Source organism: Equus przewalskii, chromosome 17, assembly GCF_037783145.1.
Source record: "Equus przewalskii isolate Varuska chromosome 17, EquPr2, whole genome shotgun sequence".
In the NCBI taxonomy this organism is placed as follows: Eukaryota; Metazoa; Chordata; class Mammalia; order Perissodactyla; family Equidae; genus Equus; species Equus przewalskii.
The window spans coordinates 10,439,353-10,460,551 of NC_091847.1; the positions used below are offsets into that span (position 1 = coordinate 10,439,353).

General features: G+C 58.5%; 1 protein-coding gene and 1 long non-coding RNA gene across 2 annotated transcripts; one reads left to right on the forward strand and one right to left on the reverse strand.

Moving 5' to 3' along the window:
• Positions 1-6,062: 6,062 nt before the first annotated feature.
• On the reverse strand, positions 6,063-12,997 carry INHBB (inhibin subunit beta B). Its single transcript, XM_070581092.1, has 2 exons — positions 11,197-12,997; positions 6,063-8,756 (listed from the first exon to the last, which is right to left on the reverse strand). Exons 1-2 carry the CDS (start codon positions 11,642-11,644, stop codon positions 7,981-7,983), a joined length of 1,224 nt encoding a protein of 407 aa, XP_070437193.1. The 5' UTR covers positions 11,645-12,997; the 3' UTR covers positions 6,063-7,980.
• A 4,894-nt stretch (positions 12,998-17,891) lies between these two features.
• LOC139076749 (uncharacterized) lies at positions 17,892-19,165 on the forward strand. The gene is made up of 2 exons (XR_011528656.1): positions 17,892-18,077; positions 18,318-19,165. It is a non-coding gene; the product is annotated as an uncharacterized lncRNA (long non-coding RNA).
• Positions 19,166-21,199: the final 2,034 nt, after the last annotated feature.

Sequence of the window (21,199 nt, forward strand, 5' to 3'; positions counted from 1 at the left end):
CCTGACAGTGGTATTCCTCCACTCGTTTAACAAGCGCGTGTTGGCACAGCCGGGACAGTGGAGTGGCAGAGACCCCTGCCCCCCAGAGACCAGGCTGGCAGCCTCTTGGGAGACAGGGTGCACACAGGCGGGGACCACACAGGTGAGTCTGGGAGAGGAGTTCCCCGAGCCTTGGGATCACTCAAGAGCGCTGAAGGTGAGCCACAATTAGCCGAGGAAAGAGGGGAGAAAGGGTGTTCCGGGCAAGGGAGGGCATGGCAAAGGTGGCGAGCCGTGGACAGAACGGAGCCTGAGCGTGGAGGGCAAAGAGGAGCCTGCGGGCTCCAGGTGGGCAGCTGAGCAATGGGCGCGGGGCCCTGCTGAGCCTCTCAACCAGCAGACTAGTTCCCAAGGCCAAGGCCCAGGGAAGGGTTTTACACGGGGGAGTGACAGGGGCCACCAGTTCCACTTACAACATCACCCAGCAGGGGCAGGGGAATGCCACGGGCATGTTCTGGAAGAAGATTTTCTGTGATCCCCCAACTGCAGTGCTGGCCTGCGGCTCCCACCCCCAAATAGGGCAAGGGAACAGCCATTGGCCCTGTGGCAGGGCCTAGGCAATGCCAGCTGCATCCAGGCTCCCACTGCCAGCCACCCCGCAGAGGCAGCACTCACCTACAACCGGTCTGATGGGTCACACCCGAAGGGGTAAAGCCCCTTTAGAAGGCACAGTTGAGACCATCAGAGAGCAACTCCAGGGCCGGCTCTGCCAAGGCCACCTGTGCTGTTTGTTCTGAGAGCGCCCCTGGACTCCCTCAGGAAGGGCGAGGCCTCAAAGGAGCCCAGGTGGTCCTCGGAGCCCCCTCACATGCCGGGAAGTCAGGAAGCCGTCTCAGCACCAGCCCAGAGAACTCCCAGCCCCAGGGAAGGAGAGGCGCCGGGAGCCTTGTCTGCCCATGGGGACACGAGCAGTGACTTACCGCCCTTATAGGCTTCCTGCGGAAGTAAGACGACGCCCTGAAGCCCCAGCGCAGAGCTGACAATGCTCAGAATGTCCTCTGAGGCCTGGAGCAGAACCGCCTCCCCGTGCAGTGGCCTAGAAACCAGGCTGCGGGCTCCAGAAGGCCCAGGGCTCTTTCCACGAGGCCCAGAGCTCACTTGGGGGAAGCTGTCTTCCAGATTCTCATTAGCTCCCAGGAACCCACCTCACCCTCAGCCCATCCCTGGGGCCAGGGAGGGAGACAGCGGTCTGAGAAGGGCTGGGCAGGGCAGGCACTCGGAGCAGAAGTGGGGTGGAAGGGTCGGTGGAAAGGAGGGGAGGACAGAACAGGAGATGCCTGGAGCAGGAGGTGAAGCGCCAGGAGCCGGGAGCCTACGACTGCAAAATGCCTGTGAGCCGACCCGGGTTCCACCTCCCGCAGCCCCACATCTGCTCTGCACGGGGGCGGGGAGGGCAGACCAGATCTAGTGAGTTCGCCACCCCCCCCCGGAAGAATGAAGACCCACGCTGTCCCCACTCTGAAGCCCTCCCCAGAGGACAGAAGGGGCACTAGGAGCTCCCTCTGACTGGGCTTGGGGGGCAGGTAGTGAAAGCTCCTTCTGCAATCCTCTCTCCCGGCCTCCCTCCCCCCGCCCCGGCCCCTCTCCCCTCCGCCTCCAGGAGTCCTGGAATCCATCCTTGAAATCCCACTTGCAAATGCACTCCTGTGCATTTTCTCAGCCCTTGGCAAGTCCTCGCCTGCTCCGAGGGTCTGCAGTGACCTCAGGCAAGTCCCCAGGTCCCCATTCCTGCTCACAGAGTGGCCATTGTCCCCAGGTGGGCCCTGCAGGTGGGCATGTGCACTGAAGACAGACCCTCAGGTGCCCCTTGTGGGGCTGGGATGGGGCAGGAGGAGGGCTGGGGGCAGTGGAGGGGCTTCTGAAGGGACTCTCTCCGGGTGGCACTCAGCAGCCCCCAGACCCCTCTGCCTCAGAGCGGCTCCCCCTCCTCCTACCTCCTCTTCCAGCCTTCCAATCCCCTGGGGCTCAAGGCCCCGAGGTTCTCTGGAGAACACTGAGGGGAGAAGAGGCAGAGTCTGGAAGGCCACAGGCTCCTGCCCTTGAAAAGCCATGAGGCCTGGAGCAAGACACTCCACTTCCGTGAGCCTCAGCTTCCCCATCAATAAAATGGGCACACCTCACCTGCCCAACAGGCAGGTCGTCAAGTTTAACCACAACAGTGTCGTGAAGCATATGATCTGATGGTAGCAAGTTCCCAATAAATGTTGGCTAATATCATCATCCTCACAGCCCCTGTGAATATTCACCGAATGAATAACTGAGTGCAACAGACATGTTCCAGAGGGGGCTTCTCAGAGGAAGGGCGGGCAGGGCTCTGGCTGGGTGCACAGCACCGTTCCTAACACAGAGAAACACGCTGGAAACAGCAACAGCGAAACCATACTGGAGCCTGGCCCATTCTCTGCACCTTAATGCTCACGACAACCCCCTGAGCCTCCGAGCCCCATGGTAGGCACTGTCATTGTCCCCATTTTACAGATGACAACACTGAGAGGCTAGGCCAGGATGGGATCGCAAACCCTGAGCCCACACTCCCAATGCCTGTTCTCAGTGAAGGTTGTCCAGGACGCCTCCTCCACCAGCTCGGGGCGGGGAGCCGAGGCCGCCAGCGTCCTGCACCTCCTGCTTTGCTCAATCCATAGTCTGTTTTCCCCAGAATCGGGCCCAGCAGCCATCTCACCCACCTGGCCAGAGAGGGAGTGGGGATAGTGCATTGATGGCTGTCACCATAGTCAGAGAGAGGAACAGCTCAACGCACAGATGCCATCGATAGGCCAGGCTGGGGTCATGGGCAGGAGTGGGGCGTGGGGCACAGGCACCCCACAACTAAAAGCAAAGAAAACTCTGAGCCCCAGCCTCTCCTCTCTTCCTGGTAGGCCCCGGAGCAGCCATGTCCCCCCTCACCCCTCCCCCCGGGCAGCCCAGCGGCTGTGAGTGACTTCAGAAACAGCTCCTGGAAACAAATCCCAGCTCTGCCGCTTCGGAGCTGTGCCACCTTCAGTGAATGGCTTTCTCAGACTTAATTTTCTCATCTATAAAATGGGGACAATGACACCTATTCCCTCTCCACGCCCGGGTTGTCGTGAGGACTAAACTGAGATGATGCATGATCCCCCAGCACATAAAATCAGGCACCCAGGAAGTGTTGGTTGAGAGACTCAATGACTGACCAGAGGATGCCATTCCACTTTTAAAGTGCTCCGGCTTTGGGGCTGCAGGGACACCATGGTGACCTCCCAGCATTGAGTGGCCAGGGCAGGGCAGCAGAGGCTGTGAAACCACAAAGGCCACAGAAATGGTGTCTGCACCCCCCAGCCTACCCAGCACCTGCCCAGTAGGAGGGTGACGGTAGATTCTAACTGCAGAGGGGACTGCCAGCAATAGTCTGAGTTTAAAAATATAACCACCCCAGTCACAAAGTGCATAACCGGCCAGCTGCCTCACCTCTCAGCGAGGAAAAACCGAAAATGGCAAGGAATACGGACAGCCAAACAGGCAACCACACCTCACAATCACACGTTTCAAACCCCACACGGTCTCACACTCGACCACACACATACCCACTCACCTACGACCTCAGAGACAGCCAACCACACACCCCAAAGTCCCACACAGCCAATCACACGGCCACAATCAGAGCCTCCCACACCCCACAGCTCAAAACAGCACGTCACTCAACCTCACCCACAATCCCCATCCACCCCCCGCACAGCCAAGCACACCCACGATGGCTTCCCCACAGCCCCCACACAGCCAAGGGCTCCCCAAGCCCGCCACATCCACCCGGCGCCCACCCCATGCCTCAGAGGCGGCAGGCCAGCTTCTCTTGCAAAGCCCACAGGTAATTTGTCATTTGCTCAAAACATCCCATTGAAAGCCTAGGGACTGGGCTGGGGTCACTCCCAGGGCCTCTGTCCACAGGAGGGGTGTTTTGTTTCTGCTTCTTGGCCTGCAAAGGTGCACTGTCTTCAGTCTACCACCGGCTCCCTGGCTTGGAGGCAGCCTGTGGGACCCCCACCCATCTCCTGTCCCGGCCCTCGCAGGAGGCCTTGGCAGCTGCAGGGCTCTCCAAGGTAAGACGGCCTGCCAGGCCACTTGGGGCGTCCCCTGCAAGAGTTCCTCTAGGGCCTTGCAGAGGGCATACTCAGGGGCCCAGCCACAGTGCAAGAGCTGCCATATCCCTTTTCCAGGCCCTCGCCTAGTAGGGACCCTCAGCCTCCACCCCAGGTGGCCACAGTATGACACCTGGTAGCAGGAACAGGCAGACAAGCTCTGACCGGTAATAGGCCCCCTAAATGCTGCCCCCTACCTAGGCTGGGCAGCAGGGGGCCCACTGGGTGCTCCACTCTGAGCCAAGCCCTGAGAGGGCTGGGAAGGAAAACAGACACAGGACACCCTGGAACCCGTTTCCTAGATCCTCAGTCTGCCTGTCTGGGAAGTGGGGGAACACAATGGGAGGCAGGTGTGGCGCTGTCTGCACAGGGCTCCCCTCAGCCCAGAGCTCTCCCCACACGCCCCTCCCCCAGCCTGGGACTCGGTGCACATCTGAAGGTGGGCCAGGCAGAAATCTGGCACAGTGGGCTCTCAGGAGTCACAGCGGGTGGGTGGTAGAAACATCTGAGGCGGGTGGTGACGGCAGCCTCTGGCTCTGGCTGGCCCTGCCTGACCCACGGGTCCTGTCAGAGGCTAACGGCCTGGCCACCTGAAGAAGGAAGGGAGGGACAGAAGGAAGGAGGGGCAAGGGGGCTTCAAGCAGAGTGGAGTGGGGGTATTTTTGCTGCCGGCAGAACTTCCTGGGCCAGGGGCGAGGCGGGGGCGAGGCTGAGGGCCTGGAGCAACCAGCCGCCAGGCCCAGCCCATCGCAGAGCCGGGCACAGGTGGACTGTGGGTCACACCTCAAAGTGCCAGGCCAGGCCTGTCTTTACGAAACTTTCTTCTTCGCCCCCATTACTTTCTATACCGTCTCAGGACTTTGCAGATCAATAAATCCACCCCTCAGGACAAAAGCCTGGCGGAGCAGTAGCTCTGGGGTATGCAAAGAAGGGAAAGAGACAGAGGCCAGAGGCTGCCTCGGGCTGCCAGCTGGCTTTGTGAACTGAGATGTACCCTTCCAGGTGCCCGGAGTCTCCCTCAGTTTCCCCCCTGTTACCTTAATGAGGCTAGATAATCCCAAAAGTCCCACATGCTCCATTGTCCTGTGATTTTTCTGGGAAGACCACGTGACCCAAAAACCTAAGGAGCAGCCCCACTGGCCCTGCAGGACCTCGGAGAAAGGCAAGGACTTAGGCTGCCGTCCTCCCAGTAGAACAGGTCGACCAGCCACGGCACCTGGGCTCAAATGCCCAGGGTGCCTGTCCCGGCTGTGTGACCTCAGACAAGCTCTTTCTGAGCCTCAGATTGCAAACTCTGGAAAAGCAAGCTAAAATCGTTTCCCACAGAGGCATGAAACCAAGGCTGTGCAACCACAGCACGTCGTGGGCATCTCAGGCCATACCTGCAGCACAGCTGGACCATTGTCACTGTTAAAATCACCACCACCTCCCGCCAGTTTACAATCTCCGTAGGGAAGGACAATCAGCATCCTCACGGCCTGGTTTCTGTTGATCCTTCCATCCCCAAACACCAGCCTCTCCTGGGCTGCAGTCACCTACAGTGTAAGTGGAGGTAGGCACGGAGGTCAGGTGGCCTTCGTTCCCCAGGGTTTGCATTTCCTCCACGAGCAGGGCTTCACCGGCACTTTCAAATGGTAATACATGCGGCCTTGGTGAAACATAATTAGTCTTGGGCCTAGAAGGGTAAACAAATGTGTAATTCATGAATTTGCTAATTGTCCTTCATTTTGATCTTCTGCCATTTTTCCTAGACTCCCTGACTGACATCCGTGCTGGTGACAAGGACTCAGAGAGTGCCGGGAGTGAGCCGTGCAGGCAACTGGCATCAAAGCTGGACACCTGGCCTCGCGCTCCTCCCGGCCACCACCTCCCGCCGGACGCCACGGCCCCACACACCACGCGAGGCAGGAGGCCCGTGGCACTCAATCCTTTATTTTCTTAAACTGTACACAAACGTAAAATACTTTAACAGCAAGTCTACGGGAAAATTGTTTGGTTTTAAATTATTATGAAACAGAACCTAAGGGGAGCTTTATTAAATAAACATAAAGACGGGGATTTAAGGATACACACCTGCATTCTATCACAGTCACTTTTACTCTACCTTCTGGGTGTGTAAGGATAGAAAAGACACATCAAACTGAATAAACAGAATCCATTTATACCCTGAAATGCTGGTAGGCCACTCAAGGGATTGTTCAAACGTCTACCTCACATAAGATGGCCTCGCCATCTAATAAAAATTAAAACTGATCCGTTGGCCTCTTTGGTTCCAAAATTATGTATAATACATTTAACTGTATTTTTTTTTTTTGCTGCTATAAAAATAACTTCTTTTTTCAAACGGCAGTTTCTGACTAATCATGCAACTAAATCAGTGCAAACATTAAAAGCAATCATTCGCTTAAAAAAGAAGCAAAGGATTTCATTTCAAGTATAAAAAATATAAAAAGAGTCGTACGAGTCCAGTTTCGTCTAGTGTGGGGTCAACCCTTTAAATTGCATAGTTCACGTGGCACTTGGACACCCAGGGGTGAGCGAGCTCAGTGCTCTGCCAAGGGCCACTTCTGGACACACGCGGCTGGGCAAGTGCTCTATCGTGTGCGTTCAGGCATGTCTGCAAGTGCTAGGAGGAGCCGGCGGGCAGGCGGGCAGGCGGGCGAGCGAGCAGGGGCCAGAGCTGGAGCTGGGACCCCCATGGGCAACGTCTGCAAAGCAGCTGCAAGACTTTCTCATTTCTCCAAGACCAGCTAACTTGCTCTCCTCCTTCACCCCATGCTGAGGGGACACCTCACCCCTGGCATCTCCAGAATGCCTCCACCCCACCATTTCCTCCTCCACACCTAGGGGTCATTTCCACCCCTCTCCAACCAGTCCCGAAGGAATATCCCCAGTGAAGGGCACGGATTGCAACTTTTTTTTCTTCCCATTTAGAACAATTCAGATCTTAACTTAAAAGGTCATATCTAGTAGAAAAGTCCCATTTCAATTATACAATTGGAATGAATGACCTGTCAACTGCTAGTGATCAGTTAAAGCATCAAATTAAGACCCTCGTCCTCTCCCTCCCTCCCCACCCCAAAAACAAACACACATATAAGTCATGCCAGGGAACCAAGCAACAGTCAAATGGTCATTGCCACTGGTCCACGGTCTCTGGCAGGTTAGGTCCTTTCCGGGCCTCCTTCCCTCTACACGGGTGGGAAAGGACAGGCTCTCCGGGTCCTGCAGCATGAAGGATCCCAGGCGAGGAGGGAGCCCACACGTTTGAGCCAGGGGATGCTGAGGCATGGCAGGCCTTGCACGAGCAGAGGGAGTCACGCAGCCCTCTGCCTGCCTGCACGCTCCCCACCCTTGCCTCTGCTTTTCCTCCCAGTGGCTCTCGAGCTTGCTCGCTCTCTGTGCGTCTCTGTCTTTGTGCTTTTATGTGTGCTCGGAAGGCGCAATTCAGAGTGGCCGGGCCAGCTGGTGGGAATGGTGGCTGCTCACCCCATTCTCTCCAACTGACAGGCATTCGTCGCTAAGCTGCCATTTGTCACCGCATCCATTTGCTGGTATCCTGGAGGCTGCTGTGTGGGTGGCAGGATGCGTCTGGCTGTGCGTGTCTACGTGTGCATTTTAAAGTATTTCATGTCAGTTGCGGGTTCTCATTCTGCTTTTGACTGATTACTCCATGAAGCAGTAGGAAAATATTGCAGGTCTCACCCTGGCAGCTTCTGGGCAGCCCAATGGAATGACTACACTCAGCCCACCATGCGCCCCATTCGCACATGGGATGGAAGAAGCCCGTCCGGGACCGTCCTCGCGCCCCACCGCTGCAGCCCTGTCGTCAGGCACAGCCGCACTCCTCCACGATCATATTGGGCACGTCCCGCTTGACAATGTTGTACTCGTCATCAAAGTAGAGCATGGACATGGTGCTGAGCTTGGTGGGGATGCAGCAGGAGTTCACTGTGCCGGGATTCAGGCCCCGCATGCGGTACTGGTTGACCACAGCCGTGTGGAAGGAGGAAGCGGAGCCAGGGACTCCGGCCAGGTAGGCCGGGCAGCTGCCCTCACAGTAGTTCCCGTAGTAGCCGATGGGTGCGATGATCCAGTCGTTCCAGCCGATGAGGCGGAAGTCGATGAAGAACTGTTGCCTGCAACAGAGGTTGGTCCGGCCATCACACTCCAGGCCCCGCTTGCGAATGCGGTGCCTACTGTCACCCAGCCTCGCCTGCACAACCACGAAGGGACGGTGCGACTCCTCGCCGGGGTCCACGAATACAGGCACCACGGCCAGCTCCTGGCAGCCGTCGCACTGCACGTCCAGGTTGAGTCGCCGCTCGCCCCGCTCGAACAAGGCCTGGATGGCCTCGGTGAGCGGGAAGGTGTGCCAGCCACTGCGCTTGAGGTCCACCTTCTTCTCTACCACGTTCCACCGATCTCCGTGGCCCTGCTCCTGGAAGTACACCTTGACCCGCACCTTCCGCCGACTGCCCTTCTCCAGGACGTAGGGCAGAAGCTTCAGGTAAAGCCATAGACTGGCCTGCACCACAAACAGATTCTGGTTGCCTTCATTGGAGATGAAGAAATACAGGCGGACCCGGGAGGAGGCAAGGCCATCTGCGGAGAAGCGGGAGAGCAGGCCAAGTTAATTCAAGGAGAACACGAGGCAGTGGGGGAACAGACTCTCTGCTGCACGATGCTGGAATGCGAACTCGCCACGCAGCTGGAAGAAGTTATTGACCAGAAACACTGCTCCTGGGGCCGGGGCCTGGGACTGTAACCTGGGAGAGGCAGAGAAATCTTTTCCCATTGAGAAACACAGCCCAGGCTGGAGCTGGAGTGTCCAGGCCTATAAGATCCTGCCTCACCTCTCCCAGGCCAGGGCTCCCTGGAGACAGACTGTCAAGCCTCAGAGCTCAACAGAGGAAGTTGTCAGGAAGCCAAGATCTTAACAAGTTGTTATGGGTATCTGTGAAATCTGAAAAACAAAACCGGGATCGCACCGAAGATTTTGAGGTGGGATGTTTCAAAAGAGGGTTTTTTTTTTTTTTTTTGGTTAACTCAGGGCATTGCAAAATCGAGCTGAGCCAACTACCGCCTCTTTCCAGTGTTTACCTAAGCATGATCTGATCCAACCCCCAGTGGAACCTCCACTGCAAACAACGAGCTCCGCTCAGATTTCTGACACACGAGCGTGTGCTCTGCAGGCTGCAAAGAGCAGCCCTCCTTTCTGAGTAGTTCCAAAGGACAGGACACACAGCATTGAAACTTGAGGTCCACTCCTTTGCCGAGACCCTGGCTCCCTGTTCATGGCATGTTCAAAATCTCCAAGGAAAAGGGGAACTGGCTCGTTAGTTTTCTCAATAATTCAGCTCAACAAGAAAGGCCATGCCAACCCAGAAGCGACTCCCCTCTCATCCTACGTTTCAGTGACTCTTCTCTCTGACAATCTCTACTTTTTTCTTTCTTTTTTTTTTTGCAGGAAGAACAAACAAGGCAACCGTGTGGCCACGGCTGGTTTTATCAAACCTTCTACCTCTGCCCCTCCAGCCCCCTCCTCAGGCCTCGCCTGGCTCCTCTAACAACACTGACATCTGACTTTGAAATGGGGGAAAGTGCAACCTTAAAAGCTGGTCTTGGACGAGCTGCCTGTGACCTGAATCTGTTATTTATAAGTCAAAGAGCTGGCTCCGTGAAATGGACCAGAAATATAACAGCCCCCGCTGTCATTTTGTGCCACCAGGACCAAAAGGCCTCCTCGACCTTCCAGAATCACATTTCTACTCTGGGCCCCAATGCACCTTTTAATCCAAGCTCTCTAATTGCATGTCGAGCTCTCCCTGACTCTGTCGGACAGCTAAAACGGCAATGCATTTCTTTCTCAGCACAAACCAGCCCCTGATTGTCTCTGCTTTTCTCCACACCCGGCCATGCAAAACTTTTCATCCCTTTTCAACCCCAGGCGGCACCAGCACAGTCTGCCCGCTGCCTGCGAGGGTGGGGGGCATTTACAGCCTGGGGACACAACCATTCCCCCTCCAGGCTCCCTGCCCACCCCCGCCCTGCCTGCACCAGGGCTTCCCCCTCTGCGACCTTCTCTGCAGTCCCCTCGGCACAAATGGGGCTGAGCTCCAGGCACAAAAGCCAGCCTGGCTCATTCAAGTCCTGAAAAGGACAGCGGAGTCGAAAGCACTTGCAGCATTTCAGCCCAGGCACATTTTTCGCCTTCTTTTAAAGTTCCGAAAAATCTTTCCTCTCGATTTTTATATTTAGCCAGCGGTAGAAATTTGCTATCCAAAGCGGGGGAAAATTCCAGAAAGGACTCCTATCCTTTGTTAACTACGAACTCTGCGGCTCTCAGGCGAGGGGCTGCTGCCGCTGCCAAGCGAGCCCAGAGGCACGGGGCTGCCCCCGAGCCGCGTCTTTCTCTGCGTAAATGATGGGACCTGTTGAGAAGCCCGCCTTCCGCCCGATTCCGGTGCCCACACAATCGGAAGAGAGGTTGCCTAGCTCTCCCCAGTGAGGCTTCAGCAATCCTGGCAAGCCCACGCCGCCCCGCGATGGAAGCGGCCCCGGGGCCTCTCATGCAGGCGCGCGCGCGCGCGCACACACACACACACACACACACACACACATACTCCTCCGGCCCACGGATGTCAACAAGCACACACATCCCCATCCACACTGCTAAACCTACACTCTGGTCGTGGGAAACAAAAACATTAAGCAATCATCAAGCAAGTGCCCGCAGAGCCAGGGCCGCACGCATCTGCCGGGAGGGGGACGCGCGCTCAGAGGCGCTGGGGCCGAATTCTGGAGGGCAGGGGTGGAAGGCAAGGCGCACAGCGGCGGGGGTAGGAGGAAGGAGGGAGGGGTCTGCTGTCTAAGAGAAGACGACGGCAACCGAGACGAAGCGCACAGGGCCGGGGGCAAGAAGCCGGGCCGGGAGTCCAGGTTGCTCCCAGGGCGCGCTGCCTGCGGCGGCCGGAGCAGGCGAGGAGAAGGGGGTGGGGGAGGGAGTGAGGGCCACGGCTGGCCGCCCGGGGGACCGACCCACCTGTCTCGGCGAAGCTGATGATTTCCGAGACGCGCTCCTGGCCGTCGGCGCCCGGGCTGGCGTGGCCGTCGAGGTGCGGGATCTCCACGCGGCCGTCCTCGCGCACCTTGCCTGCGTGCAGCTTGCGCAGGGCAGTGACCATGGCGGCCTTGGGCACGGCGTGCGTGATGTTGGGCCGGCCCCGCATCTGCAGGCGGCTCAAGATGTGCCGCTTCACCGCCTCCAGGAAGTCACGGTCCACCCGGCCCAGCTCCTCCGGCCGCCGGAAGCCGCCGCACGACGTGCAGGTGTCCTGCGAGCCGCCGGGGGCTCCGGGTGGCGGGGGAGGCGGCGGGGCGGCGGGCGACGGCGGCGGTGTGGGCGAGCCCCAGGCCTCGGGCCCCAGCCACCCGGCCGCCAGCAGCAGAAGGCAGGCGGCCCCCAGCGCCCGACCGGGCAGCCCGTCCATGGTGCGCCGCTGGCGACGAGGGTGCCCGCCGTGAGGCGAGCCGAGCCGAGCGCAGGGCCGGGCTCCGGGCTCCCGGCGCGCAGCCCCGCCCCGCCCCCGCCCGCGCCCGCCCGGGCCTCCGCCCGCCCGCCGAGAGGGCCGCCGCGGGCTCGCAGGGGGAGGGGGCCGGCTGGGTCGCGGGGGTTCCCGCGCGGCGGGGAAGGGGCGCCGAGGGCCGCGGAGGCCGCAGAGGTGCGTGGGGCGAGGCGGGGGTCGGCGGGTCACTGCCGCACGGGCGTCTCGGGGCGCCTCGGCATCTGCAGCCTTCTCCCCATCCTCTCCGCGTCGGGGCCCCGCAGCCCCCGCCCGGGCGAAGTGAAAGCAGCGGCAGCAGCGGCTTGGCCGCCGGGCGGGGAAGGTGGCGAAAGGACCGGTCGACGCAACTTGGCCGAGACGGAAGCGAAGGCTCCGGAGCTCCCGGAGCGAAGCCGAGCGCGGCTTGGCGCGGCGCTGCGGCGGGCGCTGCGGCGGGGCCCCGCGCTGGCACCTGAGCGCCTCGCCCTCGCCGCCTTGCGCCGAGGAAGGGCCGGCGACGGGCGGGTCGTCCTCGCCGCGGGCCGGCGAGCGAGCGCAGTGCTGGGAGCGCTGGGGGACGCGGGCCGGCTCAGAGGCGGCGCGGAGTCCCCGGTCGCGGGCCCTGCAGTCCTCCCTGCGCGTCACACGGCAAAGTTGTCTCCAGGCTCCCGGGGCGCCGCCGCATCCACCGGCGGGCGGGCCGGCCGCTGCGCGCTTCGCCGGGGCCTCTGCTCCGCCCGCCTCCTTGCTGCCTCCCTCCCTCCGCCTGCCTGCCTGCCTGCGGGGGCCGGCGGGGCGCGGGGCGCCGGGCGAGGAAGGCGAGGCGGAGGCAGGGCCCTTCTCGCCCCTGTCTCTTCGCCTGCCGCGGCGGCGGCGATGTCGGCTGGAGCGCCGAAAAGTCTCGCAGCGTCCCCGGGTGCGGTGCCCTAGCTCGCTCCCCCGCTGGCACAAGCCGCAGGACCGGGAGAGAGCGGGCGGGTGGAGGCTGCGTCCCCGCGCCCGGCCGCGACACAGAGTGCAGAGCCCGCCGAGGAGGAGTTCTTCTGTTTGCCCTCTTCCTTTACTCTCCTCGTTTTTTCTCCCAAGGGGGAAAAAAAGCCGCACAATCTCCGTATGTGCGCGCGCGTTGAGATAGACGTTGGCAGGAGAAAAAAAAAGGAGGGGTGAGCGAGTCTTGTCCTGGCCATGCGGGAGGAGACTGTCCGTGCCTCCCCGCTCCGGCTTCCCGGGGCGGGGGGGCCGCGGGGGGGGGGGCGGAATCTGTTCAGGTCGGTGCTGCCTGCTCCCCCCGCCCACCCCCGCTTCGCTCGGCTTTTTTCCTCTCTGCCTCTGCGAGAAGGGGCGGGCTGGCCCTGTCCCCTCCCCCCCACCCCCGCAATGCCGGGCCACTTTTGCTGTCTCGAAACTTTCCCACCACGTGGGCGCTCCGGACCCTCGCCCAGCTGGGCGCTGGGCGGCACTGACCGGCTCCCGGCCCCGGATCCTGGCGCTTGACCCCTCCCCGCAGCCTCACAGGCCCTGCCCTCATCCCTGCCGCCGCCCTCCCCGACCAGCAGTGGCAACTCTCACCGCCGCCGTGGCCGCCCCCGGCCCTCTCGGGGTGCTCCCTCGCAGGCCTGGCGAGGCGGGGGCGGCGATACAGCCTCGGGCGCCGCGGGCTGGCTCCGCCCGTGGATGTTGCTCCCGGGCTGCAGTGCCCTAGCCGGGCGCCCCGGGCGCGCTGGGCGAGGCGTGGGCCCCGCGGGCTGGAGGGGCGCCGGAGGCGGCGGCCGCTGGAGGCCTGGCCAGGCGCTGCCTCCGCAGGTTCTGAGCCCAGAGGAACTCCTCGATGGTGCGGGGAACCAGCCTCGCGGCAGGGAGGCCTCTGAGCCCCAGGACTTGCCGGGCTGGCGAGGTGTCCAGCAGCCCCTCCCCCCCCCCCCCCCCCCAGTTGGCAAACCTTGGCCTCAGAAAAACCCGGGTGCCAGTCGAGGCTCATCCACTGCCAGCTTTGTAGCAGTGACCTTGGGTAGAGTCTTCACTCTTTCTGGTCTCTACCTCCTCATCTGGAGAGGGGGGGACAATAGCACCTTGGTTGGGAGCCCCAAACAAGGCAACCTGGCTAAAAACTCCTCATGGAACCCAGTCATCTGATTCCAAGGCCGCTGTTCTTGGGCTGCCAGAGAAGAGGCGCTGTCCATGGAAACCGAACTCCCAGCCCCGTCCAGAACCCCGAGTGCAATCCGTTTCTTCTGTGCCTCCTCTCGCCCCCAGCTGGGTGTGGAGCAGCACGGCAATGCCTACAGGGTGCAGCGCCCCTGGCCAGGAACACGGCCCTACCCTCTCCTCTCGCTGGTCCAGACCCCCACCCACCTCGGCCGCGCCCCGCAACAGGCGGGACTGCGAGGCGGAAGCGGAGTGAGAGGTCATTCTGGCTTTCCTAGGATATTGGGGAACCCAGGACGACCCAGGTGGAGCGTGGCCTCCCCCCAACCCCGCCCCCAACAGCGAGCTTCTCGGGCCAGCCGGCGCCACTGTGGAGCTCAGCGCGGACCGCAGCCCCGCCGAGGCCCGCAAGTCTGGAGGTCGAGCGCCCCCTCCCTCCCAATCCGAGGAACCAACCAGAAGGCGCCCGAGTTGCTCCCGCGGGGCAAAAATGGAGCTGGTCTGGGTTTACCGACCTGAAGTCAGAAGCAGGGGCCCAGGAGGGTCCTGGATTTGGCAGCCCTTCAGCCTCCTTAGGGCTTTCTCCAGAGCTCAATTCTCTCCCAGCCCCCAGACACACTGCTCTGTGCCCTCCGGTTTCCACCCCTCGCCCTGTCCCTGAGCCTGTGATCCCTGGGCAGGAAGGAGGTGCTGCTGCCTCCTGGACGGACTGGGCCAGCACCTTCTGTGTGGTGGCCCTGGGCCAGGCTGGACCCACCTCTCTGGTTTTGCTTGCATGTTCCACCAAGCACACATGCTCTGGTCTTCTGGCTCTTTCCGTCACTACAGCCACCAACCACTTGGCAAACTCATTCTCAGTCTTCGAGACCCAGCCCAATGTCTGCTCCTTGGTGGAGGCCATCATGGCCTTCTTGTGCCCTGAATAGTTATTTGCCAGATTAGGCCCCTCAGCCCAGTGCCTGGCTGTTATCTCTTCAGGTGTCTGTCTCCTGCGGGGGCCTCAGGCTCTGGGAGGGCAAGGACCAGGCTTTCTGGGCCCTGTCTGATGCCACACCTGGCAGATGATCTGGGGAGCTTAATGAATAAGTGCTTGGTTGATTGATTGATTGAATGAATGAATGAATGAGAGAAGTCGTGAGCCAGTGAAGGGTTTAATGCTCCCCACTGCCCCCACACCAGCCCTCATAGTAGCTTCCTTGCTTGCCCACATACAACCCTTCCTGCCGTGAGTTCCCCCGGGCTGGATAGGGCTCGGGGAAGGGAGGGAGCTCTGAATGTCTGTGGGAAGCTACAGCATCCTGCCTATTGACTTGGCACTGGGGAGAAGCAAAAGCCACTGTGCCCTTGCTGCTAGGAGGAGGGAAGAGGAGTTGAGGGGAGGGTCCACATTTTGCTTCCCTGTCAGCCCCACTGCCGGTCATCTGCTGGGAGGGAACTGGGTCAAGCGGTAGTCAGAAACCATCTGCTCGAGAAGCTGGGATTATCCCGCCCTCTGCTGATCCCCGAGCCCGCAGAGCCAAGGGTGTAAATTGAGTTCCTCCAGATCACCTTGTGCTTTGTGGGGGGCCCCCATCCCCTCCTGAGGGTAAGGACCTGTTCCTGTTGCTTCAAAGCCTCATTTAGCACTGGGCTCAGTTCTCCTTGTACTGGTGACCTCAGCCTTCAATCTGAGCCAGGGATGTGACTGTGCCTGTCAGTTTTGAATACAATAACGCACATCAATGCTGCAGCCAACGCCCTCCACACGGGCTGCAGGACCAGGCCGCCCCCACACGGAAGGCTGGCTCCTTACCATCATCGAGGAACTCGGGCCCAATGGGGAAGGCAAGAAGAAGACATGGCGACGTTATGGATACAGGCACACAGAATATGGAGAAGGCTTCCTCTGCAGAGCTCAGAGTCCTTGCTCTCACAACATATTTTTTTGCATAACCCATAGCGAAGTTTCAATTTGAGGATGATGAAAATGTCCAAAAGTGACAAAGCAAACCATACAAATGAGCCTTAGGGTTCATTTGCTGGCAGAATTGAGAACTCAGGCACAGGTCTCGGACACATAGCCCCTGCAGAGTGTGGGGGTGAGAAGTCCTTCACAGCAGTGGCGCTCGGGGCGGGGGCTGGAGAAGGCCTTTGGCAGAGCTGGGCTCAGGGACCCGGTGCTCACCTCTGCACTGCTGTCAAATGTCACCGTCACGCGTCACACCTCTCCAGAGCAGCTCCCTGTCTGCATAGAAGGGGCTGCATGCCAAATCAGAGATGTCTTGCCTACCGGGCAACCCAAGGCACAGGAGAGGGACAAGCCTGGAGCCAAGTGTGAAGCAGGACCTGGCCAAAGTGGGACCCAAGGGGCAAGGGGCCATGCTGACCTTTGTAAAAGCACAGACGCCAGCACAGAGCCCCCACGGGTTGCCCCAAGGCCACCTCATGCCTTCGAGGTCACGGAGGCAAGTCCTTGATGAGAGAGTGGATGGGGGAGGGTTATTCTGATAAAACAGCCCCACATTTCTCAGCAGGGCAGCCGGATGGTGCCCACCTTTCAAGGGCCCTGGCACCCCTCCACATCCTTAAGTCTTGCCGTGACCTCGGCAAGGAGGCCTGTCATCTCTACAACTTGTGAGCTGTAGGGCTGAGCCGTTCATGCTGTTCCCCTGAGGCTGCCCAGCAGCCACCAGCGTGCCTGCTAAGGGAAGGCCTCCAAACTGAACTTACTTCATCTCCTGAAGGAGCTGAGGCGCCCGAGCATGACTTGGTCAGTGGGCCTGGGGTTCAGACGCAGACGCCTGAGTTCCACTCCGTCCGCACGGCAAGCAGCCACGTGCATGCTCCACTCCTGCCTGCCCCGAGGCGTAGCATGCTGACATGGGCACATTAGCCCTTCACGTGCTCCCAGGCTATTCCTAAACCAGGCTTTAACACCAGACATCTCGTAGGGCTTCTCATCTAGTCATTCCTTTTGAGCTGACTCCCTTAGCTCCCAAACCTCTGACATCTATCATTTGTTAGCAAGAACCCTACAAATCACTGTGTTCCTGGCCCCACTCTCAGTAAGACCAAGATGCTGGGAAGCAGCCAGCTTGAGAGGACCTGGGGGAGCCCTCTTCCATGTCGCTGGGCAAGGGCTGGGGGCCGGGGTCCCAGAGGCGGTGTGAGAGTGGCATTTAACATGTTTTCAATGCTCGGAAAATATTTCGATAGCAGGCCCCATAGGGATGGCTTGTCCAAGTTGGTATATTTTCTAGAACAATAGAGGCGCTAAATACAGCATTTGGTTAGTGTCCCACCTCAAATTGCTAAGCACAAACTATTCCTGGCACAGGATTCCTTCCCATTCATTCCATAACCACGTTGACCTAGCTGCTGGGGATACAGCGACGCATGAGTCAAAGGCCCTGACCCTTATCACCCGCACCCCGCAGTCTACAGGGGAGACCGAACACGAACAGGTACGGCCTGGGACCCACTGGGATGGTGCAGTGTGTGGGCGCGAGCAGAAGGAACACCTACATCTGCCGGGAGTCTCAGAGGAAGCTGGATGTGAACTGAGCCTTGAAACATGAGGAGGTGTTTTCCCGGTGGACAAGAGAGAGGGATGTCATCTGGGTGAGGAATAAGGGCAGGTCCAGTGTAGCTAGGCCAGAAAGGGGCATTAAGGTCAGGAGGGCATGTGACCCCTTGCAAGAGTATTGTAGGAGGATCTTGGCAAAGTTGTAGAGGCTGAGATCCAGCCCATCGGGGAGGAGCTGAGGGTCAGAGGTAAGGTGGTGGTGCGGGCCCACAGGCAGCAGGCTGGGCAGCTAATGGGAGACAGGAGGGCTGAGCAGAAGAGTCGAGGACCTCCCTCACCCCATTGCTGCCGTGAGCAATCCCATATGCTGCTCCCAGATGCCCGTGAGTGGTGAGAGCCCAAAGAGCTGGTTATTTTGCAACTAACAAAGGAAAAGTAGAGCATTTCAAAGGTTTCTTTGCTTTGTGTCTCCAAACCCGACTGTGTCTACTCTGGGAAAACTTGTGTCCAAGCACCAAAGTCCTCTTAAATACTGTTCCTCAGTCCTCAGCGTTCTTGAACTTCAGAGCTGGCCTTTGCATCTACACTGTGGAGGATGGAAAGTGACCTGTCTGTCCAGTGAGCCGCCAGTCAAGACGAATGCACAGCCGACCCAAGATAGCATTTCTCAGGTTCTAATGTGTGACAGGGACAACACAGAAAAAACAAGGAAATTACTCTTGTAAACAGGTATAGACATCTTCTTGCTTTTTAAACAAAACCAGTGAATGTGTTAGTCTATGGATGTCTCTGAAAGCTGAGGACCTCTATTCCCAGTCCACCCCGCAGGGTACCTGAGGGCTCCAGATTCCTACCAATCAATGCCTGGGAGGCCCCCACAGTCAAGTAGCTTAGAAAGAGCCACCACGATGTTACGCTTCTCTCATGTTCTCCGCTTTGTCACTTAAGAATCTAATTGAATTTTCACAGCCAGGAAACAGATCCCTATCTTGCCATTGAAGGGAGTTCTGCTGGAGGAACCATTGTGGTTAAAGAAGAGGAAAAACCAGAGCCACTCCCAGCTCAGTCTCCCCACAGCGCAGGCCCATTGACTGGCTCATAAAGCTGTGTTAATTTCAAGTACTCTCCATTTTCAGCCCATCCCCTCCGGCCCAGCCCCAGAGGCAGGCTTAGGGCTGGGCATTGGGCGGGCACACCTGTTCCCACTGCTCTCCCCAGTCTTCCCTGGGGTTCCCCACCCCCAGGGCCCAGGGCCCAGTGAGCCGGGGCTAATCTGAGAAAGGTGGCATTTCTCCACACCTCCGTGGGCTGAGCATGGCCGAGCATTCCAGCCTTCTCAGTGCCTTCCCTCTCCCAGACGTTAGCTTATGGGTTGAAATGCTGGAGAAAAAAAATGCATGAAAAGGGAAGGATCCGATTTTTGCTTGATGGATAAATGTTTTTATATCTAATTAGGAGACCCCACTGTGAAGAGGGTAGAGTGTTTTAGTTCTGGCTTATTGAAGGACAAAGACCTATTGTGCACTGGTGCTCTGTAAGGTGGTAAAAGATTCGCAGAGTCAGTCTACACTCGTGCCGCCAATAGAACCGCGAGCAGAGCCCAGGCTGACGGGCAGCGTCCCCAGGGCTCCCACTGCAAGCGGGGCCTGTCTGCCCAGAGTTCTTTCATGCAAGTTGGTCTCAAGCTGGGGATTTAAGGATTTGCCCTTCTCCACCTTTCCAGAAAAGTAAAAAGAAAAAGAAAGATGGATAGATAAGGAATAAGCATCTTTAGGATGAAGAAATATGAAACATTAAACTTCCATTTGAACTTCGTCTCCTGTAGAGTGTCTAACACTTCTTATACCCCCATAACTTCCTTCTGGTTCAGACATCACAGCACAGAGCAAGGAACTTAATTAAAAATAAAAACAAGGAGCTGCCAATGTGTCAGCTTTCATCAGGGACTCAGGTACTAAAACACTCATCAACTGACATTCACTGTCGCTAGTCATAAGCTGCCAAGAATATGCATTATTATAGCATCTCTTATGTTATTGCTTGTGTCTGTAAATAATGTGGTCAAACTGTCACTTACCTAAGCTCAGCTAACCAAGCATCCTTCATTAATTAAACATATACACACTCGACACCTTCACTAGTCTCAGACAGACTGGGGATAACTAACACTCTCCAGCCACAAGGGCATCTTCTGTGTTCAGGGTCCTTCAGCATCATTTCCAACCCTTCCTGATGCCTCCACCTATTGTTCAAAAAGTGTCCTTTGATTCATTGTACAATGCATTTATACAGAGGACCTGGTGGGAACAGAGCGCTGTACCAGCTCAGTTAGCAGGGAGGGCCCGGTCCCTCGGCAGCAAGTGCTCAGCCGCACGGGAGGCACTGTGTTAGGAGCAGGGGGGTGGGAGAGCCCCCAGCACTGCAGGATTTGCAGAGGATAGAGGGAACTGGGGAGCCCCCAGGGGAGCTGGCAGGGGCGGGCACAGAGGGCTGGAACGGCCCTGGAGGAGGCAGGGCAGAGCTGTCAGGGTCGAGCAGGGGAGGCTGGCAAGGGCCTTCCAGACAGCAGGCTCAGGATGGCAGAGCAGAAAGACCGGAGCAGGGTCATGGTGACTTCCCAGGGCCACACCAGCCCACAGCAGCCCTGAGCTGCTTCCTCTGCTCTGCCCTTACACGAGAGGAGAAAACCTTGAGAGTTGAAGCCACCGTTGCTTGGGGAATTCTGTTATACGCAGCCAAATCTAATATTAACCGATCAAAGAGATTTACAGCTGAGATGGGGTGAGTATCCAGTTAGGGAGCAAGAGAAAAAGAAGAAAGGGAACAGAAAAGAAACACTCAGGTAGGTGGAAGAAAAGCCAGGACAGGATGGTGTCCCCCAGCCAGAGCAGCTGCAGGAGCCCGGGGACCAAGGATGCCGAGTACAGCAGAGGGGTCCCCGAGAGGGAGGAGACCTGGTGAGGGCGCTGCAGCCGGCAACCTGGGCCAGGATGTGGGTGGCCTCTGAACGAGCGAGCAAACCACCAGGGGAAAGGAGCCATGAGGATGCAGAGGACACCATCTTCCCTCCTGGTCCAGGCCAGTGGGGCCCGGAGAAGCAAGGGTCTCTCCAGTGGGGCAGCCTCCATTTAAAGGGGGCCCTGAGAGATGGCTGACCCCTGGAAGTAGAGGCTAGCAGACTGATGCGGAGGTCTCCAGGTCAGCTCTTAGGCCCGAGTGTAGGGACAGGGCCCCAGGCCCTGGGAAAGGATTGCCTGAGGCATCTTAGATGGAGAGGAGGAAATGGGGACCCAAACTGGAGCCCAGCCCCTGAGTTGGGGCACATGGGATGGTGGTGCTCCTGAGAAGGCCAATGCAGGGCCTGAATTCAAAGGAGTGAATGCGAGGGGCGGTGTTGAGGGGTATGTGTGTTGGGTGTTGGTCTATGTGTGTGTTGGGGTGTATACTTGGGTGTGTGTATTGGAGTGTGTGTTTGGGTGTGTGTTGAGATGTGTGTATTAGGTGTGTGTATTAGTGTTCACATTGGTGTCTGTTGTGCTGTGAGTGTTAGGGTATATGTGTTGTGTGTGGTGTGCTTTGGAGTATCGTGCTGGGGTGTATGTGTGGGGTATGTGTATGTGTGTTGGGGGGCATGTGTGTGTGTGTGTTAGGGACATTGTTGGGGTTTGTATGTGGGGGGGCATGTGTATATGTGTGTTACGGGCATGTATTGGAGTGAGGGCTATATATATATGTGTTGGGGTATCTGTGTGGGGTGTGCGTGTATGTGTGTTGGGGGGTGTGTATTGGGGTGTGTGTATGGAGTGTGCAAGTGTTAGTACGGATAGTGGTGGTGGTGTGGGGGGTATGTG

Excerpts from the sequence above, each read along its gene's own strand:
- INHBB (XM_070581092.1), bottom strand. The coding sequence starts at position 11,644 with ATGGACGGGCTGCCCGGTCGGGCGCTGGGGGCCGCCTGCCTTCTGCTG. Across the intron at positions 8,757-11,196 it reads CATCAGCTTCGCCGAGACAG|ATGGCCTTGCCTCCTCCCGG; the intron begins GTGGGTCGGTCC and ends GCTTCTCCGCAG.